Source organism: Triticum dicoccoides, chromosome 1B (assembly GCF_002162155.2).
Source record: "Triticum dicoccoides isolate Atlit2015 ecotype Zavitan chromosome 1B, WEW_v2.0, whole genome shotgun sequence".
Classification (NCBI taxonomy): Eukaryota; Viridiplantae; Streptophyta; class Magnoliopsida; order Poales; family Poaceae; genus Triticum; species Triticum dicoccoides.
In genome coordinates, this window is record NC_041381.1 from 85,741,060 (window position 1) to 85,746,466 (window position 5,407).

The following is a 5,407-nucleotide window of genomic DNA, read 5'->3' on the forward strand; positions in this document are numbered from 1 at the left end:
AAATATATATTTTTTGTCACATATAATACATATTTAGATAGTTAAATTATCGACCTAGAACTACGCGAATGACTTATACACCGGGACGGAGGTAGTAAGAGGAATGGAATCGTCCACCATGATATGCCGGGCCATTTTATTCAAGTCAAAGCACTGCATTTTTACATCAAACGAAAAAAAGGAGGTCAAACCACGGCAAGCCGCTGGTATCATGGACAAGCAAAGCACAGGCTGTCGGCCCTGAAACCCTCTTTTTTCTGGCCGCTGGAATTCCGGTACGCGACGACGATGCCTCCAAGTCGCTGTATTCCGCTTCCCCACACAGACTCGCACCGCACCGCACCACCCAACCACACACATGGGTGCCGTACTAGTACTAGTAGTACTTGTCTCCTCGAGTCAACCCCGCGTCCCACTGACCAGCCGCGCCGCAAGCTGAAATCCCCCCTCCTCTCGCTCCGCTCCGCCACTCCCCGTCCCCTCCCCGACGGCGCGCTCCGTCCGTCCCGCCAGCCAATGCCGACGCCAGGCGCACGAGCCCTCATCCTCCTCCCGCTCCTCGTCCTCCTCCTGCTCTCCGCCGGCGCCGCCAATGCCGCGACGGAGGCCGAGGCGCTGCTGGCCTGGAAGGCCAGCCTCGACCGCCCGCTCCCGGACGCGCTCTCCACCTGGGCCAAGCCCGCGGGCCTCTGCTCTTCCTGGAAGGGCGTGTCCTGCGACGCCGCCGGCCGCGTCGACTCGCTCGCGCTCCGGGGGCTGGGCCTCGCCGGCACGCTCGACAAGCTCGACGCCGCGGCGCTCCCGGCCCTCGCCGCGCTCGACCTCAACGGGAACAACTTCATCGGCGCCATCCCAGCGGGCCTCTCGCGCCTGCGCTCCCTCGCCACGCTCGACCTCGGCAGCAACGGATTCAACGGCTCCATCCCGCCGCAGCTCGCTGACCTCTCCGGCCTCGTCGAGCTGCGTCTCTACAACAACAACCTCGCCGAAGCCATCCCCCACCAGCTCAGCAGGCTCCCCAGGATCCAGCATTTCGATCTGGGTGCCAACTTCCTCACCGATCCGGACTACGGCAAGTTCTCGCCGATGCCCACCGTCAGGTTCATGTCGCTCTACCTCAACTACCTCAACGGCGGCTTCCCGGAGTTCGTCCTCAAGAGCGGCAACGTCACCTACCTCGACCTGTCGCAGAACAATTTCTCGGGGCCGATACCGGACTCGCTGGCCGAGAAGCTCCCCAACCTCATGTACCTCAACCTGTCCGTCAATGCTTTCTCCGGGCGGATACCGCCGTCGCTGTCGAAGCTGAGGAATCTCCGGGACCTACGGATTGCAACCAATAATCTGAACGGAGGAATCCCCGATTTCCTTGGCTCCATGTCCCAGCTCAGAGTTCTTGAACTCGGTGGCAACCCGCTCGGCGGGACGATCCCGCCGGCTCTTGGCCGGCTCCAAATGCTGCAACGCCTTGATCTCAAGAGCGCCGGGTTGAATTCCACTATTCCACCGGAGCTGGGCAACCTTGGCAATCTCAATTTGATGGAGCTGTCCATGAACCAGCTCACCGGTGTCCTGCCGCCAGCGTTCGCCGGGATGCGCAAAATGCGCGAGTTTGGCATATCGTCGAACAAACTCACCGGTCAGATTCCGCCGTCTTTGTTCAGGAGCTGGCCAGAGCTCATATCGTTCCAAGTGCAAATGAACTCATTCACCGGGAAGATTCCACCAGAGCTCGGCAAGGCAACCAAGCTGGATATCTTGTATCTCTTCAGCAACAACCTTACAGGCTCTATCCCAGCAGAGCTAGGCGAGCTGGTGAGCCTTACTCAGTTGGATTTGTCGGTGAACTCTCTCACGGGGCCGATCCCCAGCTCGTTTGGTAAGCTCACGAAGCTCAAGAGGCTGGCGCTCTTCTTCAACAAGCTTACCGGCACGATCCCGCTGGAGATTGGCAACATGACGGCGTTGGAAGTCTTGGACGTCAACACCAATAATTTGGAAGGCGAGCTGCCCGCCACCATTACATTGCTCAGAAATCTTCAATACCTTGCCCTGTTTGACAACAACTTCAGTGGTACCGTACCGCCGGACCTCGGGAAGGGGCTGAGCTTGACCGACGCAAGCTTCGCGAACAACAGCTTCTCCGGCGAACTGCCACAGAGACTATGTGATGGCCTCGCGCTGCAGAACTTCACGGCGAACCACAACAACTTCAGTGGCACGCTGCCGCCGTGCCTCAAGAACTGCACGGGCCTGTTCCGGGTGCGGCTGGAAGGGAACCACTTCACCGGCGACATCTCAGAGGCGTTCGGTGTCCACCCCGGCTTGGACTACCTGGACGTCTCTGGGAGCGAATTGACCGGCCGGCTATCTTCTGATTGGGGAAAATGCACCAATATCACCCGCCTACACATGGACGGCAATGGTTTATCAGGTAGCATTCCAGCGGCGTTTGGGAGCATGGCAAGCTTACAGGACCTCAGCTTGGCTGAGAATAATCTCACAGGAAGTGTTCCACCTGAGCTGGGCCAGCTCAGCCTCTTATTCAGTCTCAATCTTAGCCATAATGCCCTCTCTGGGTCAATTCCGGCAAATTTGGGCAACAATTCCAAGTTACAGGCAGTCGATTTGTCTGGGAACTCGCTTACGGGGACGATACCGTCTGGCCTTAGCAAGCTCAGTTATCTAATTTTTCTTGATATGAGCAAGAACAAGTTGTCAGGGCAGATACCAGGTGAGCTCGGCAATCTTGTTCAGCTGCAGAGGCTTCTTGATCTGAGCAGTAACTCATTCTCAGGTGCGATCCCCTCAAATCTTGGGAAGCTGACGAATTTGCAGAAACTGAACCTGTCACACAACGATCTCAGTGGTCCAATACCAGCAGGGTTTTCTGGCATGTCAAGCCTTGAAACAGTTGATTTCTCTTACAATCGACTCACCGGTAAGATACCATCAGGGAATGCTTTCCAGAACACATCAGCTGATGCCTACATTGGGAATTTGGGGCTCTGTGGTAATGTGCAAGGTATAACTTCTTGTGACCTCGGTTCTGGCGGTGCATCTTCAGGGCATCACAAGAGAATAGTCATTGCAACAGTTGTGTCAGTTGTTGGGGTTGTGTTACTTGCAGCCCTTGCTGCTTGCGTCATACTGCTATGCAGAAGGAGGCCTCGTGAGCAGAAAGTGCTGGAGGCTAACACCAATGATGCTTTTGAGTCCATGATCTGGGAAAAGGAGGGAAAGTTCACATTCCTCGATATCGTGAATGCCACAGACAACTTCAACGAAACCTTCTGCATTGGTAAAGGAGGGTTCGGAACTGTGTACAGGGCCGAGCTTGCAAGTGGCCAGGTTGTGGCTGTGAAGCGATTCCATGTCGCCGAGACAGGCGACATATCGGATGTTAGCAAAAAGAGCTTTGAGAATGAGATAAAGGCGCTGACAGAGGTCCGCCACCGGAATATCGTCAAGCTCCATGGCTTCTGCACTAGCGGTGACTACATGTACCTGGTGTATGAGTACCTGGAAAGGGGCAGCTTGGCGAAGACATTGTACGGGGACGAAGGGAAGAAGAAGCTGGACTGGGACGTGAGGATGAAGGTGATACAGGGGGTTGCTCATGCCCTGGCCTACCTGCATCATGACTGCAACCCGCCCATCGTTCATCGCGACATCACTTTGAATAATATCCTGCTTGAATCTGACTTCGAGCCACGGTTGTGTGATTTTGGCACCGCAAAGTTGCTTGGGTCTGCTTCAACTAACTGGACTTCTGTGGCAGGATCATATGGCTACATGGCTCCAGGTACACTTACACATACAATATATGATTTTGCAATGAGACATATAAATGGATTCTTTATTAATTGCTCGGTAACAATAATCTTTGTCAAAAAAAAAACTTCAAAAATGCGAAGATCCCTACTGGTGCTGGAGAATTTTATGAGGACATTATGTTAGATATTTCTATTAACTGTGCGTGAGAACCTAGTGAAGCCACTTCTATCCTAGTTGAATAATTGTCATCAAAGAGTTAAGTACTCAGAAGTAGTTGCCGCAGCCTTGCTAATATGTGTATTTGGATCAGTGTCATTCCGTATGCTCAAATTCCACAAAATTCAGACACCTACTTAGCAATGTCATATTGGAGCAACACACTGCACACTAACATATGACGGCTCATGTTGTTTTCTTGCAGAATTTGCATACACAATGAGGGTGACAGAGAAGTGTGATGTGTACAGCTTCGGCGTTGTTGCACTGGAGGTCCTGATGGGGAAGCACCCAGGTGACTTGCTAACCTCTCTGCCGGCGATATCCTCATCACAAGAAGACGATTTACTCCTCAAGGACATACTGGACCAGCGGCTGGATCCTCCAACGGAACAGCTTGCAGAAGAGGTTGTGTTCATCGTCAAGATAGCGCTTGCCTGCACCAGGGCAAAACCTGAATCCAGGCCTGCAATGCGATCCGTAGCGCAAGAGATAGCAGCACATACCCAGGCCTACCTCTCCGAAGCATTCCGACTTATCACAATAAGCAAGCTAACAGACTACCAGAAGTGATGCACCTTTGTGCAGAGATTGTGAACCTACATGGGCAGGTGAAAATTGCAGACTTATTAATTCTGTAAAATGCAGTTTCAGATCCTCAAGTAGTTTGTATGTCAATTTAACTGCCAAAGACCAGCACTAGGAGAGCATATTGCGATAACTCTGATAAAATAGTTAGACAAACTATCCTGAAGACTGTCTGACTGAAACAATGTGATGTTTGTATTTCTCTTTGTAGTTTGTACTATCATTATGCTATTTCCTGTGAAGGGCTAAGCAGTAAGGTGTAACTGTAAGATATAAGTAGACAATAAAAAGGCAACAAGTATTATGTCTCTGGAAATGGATAAAAAGATCTTGTCCAAATAGATAATGGATATATTTATGCGATAAATCTTCTTATAGCTCCCTAAAGAAGAGAAACCGTTTAATGTGCTATTGCATTAAGAAAACCAGTGGCTAAAAAGCGTTGTGAAAAGTGATCCCATGCCACAACTTGATTTACCAGATTCAGGAAAACAATTTCCTCGCAGGGGTAGTACCCCCAAGAATTTCTGCTACCCTCGCTGTTGCTGATCAATGATTCATCTCCATCAACAACACTATCATCACAAGAGTCCCATCCATGATCCATGGTCTCGTCGGATCGTTTGATTGACAAATCAGAGCACAGCTACCTCCGTCTCGACAGGTTGAAATTGGCGGCTCTGGTTCGTCAGGCACGTCGGGGCACCTGCGGTGTCGGGGGATTGCACACGTACGATGACCCCTTTTTTTTGGGAGACAACTGGCCTCAACCGGCTGATAACCACGCCGGTCCGCCTCCTTCTGCGATATCCTTTATCACCGTTGA

General features: G+C 52.0%; 1 protein-coding gene across 1 annotated transcript; it reads left to right on the forward strand.

Annotated features, from left to right (window-relative positions):
- Positions 1-433: 433 nt before the first annotated feature.
- On the forward strand, positions 434-4,919 carry LOC119320849 (probable leucine-rich repeat receptor-like protein kinase At1g35710). Its single transcript, XM_037594774.1, has 2 exons — positions 434-3,805; positions 4,199-4,919. Exons 1-2 carry the CDS (start codon positions 517-519, stop codon positions 4,564-4,566), a joined length of 3,657 nt encoding a protein of 1,218 aa, XP_037450671.1. The 5' UTR covers positions 434-516; the 3' UTR covers positions 4,567-4,919.
- Positions 4,920-5,407: the final 488 nt, after the last annotated feature.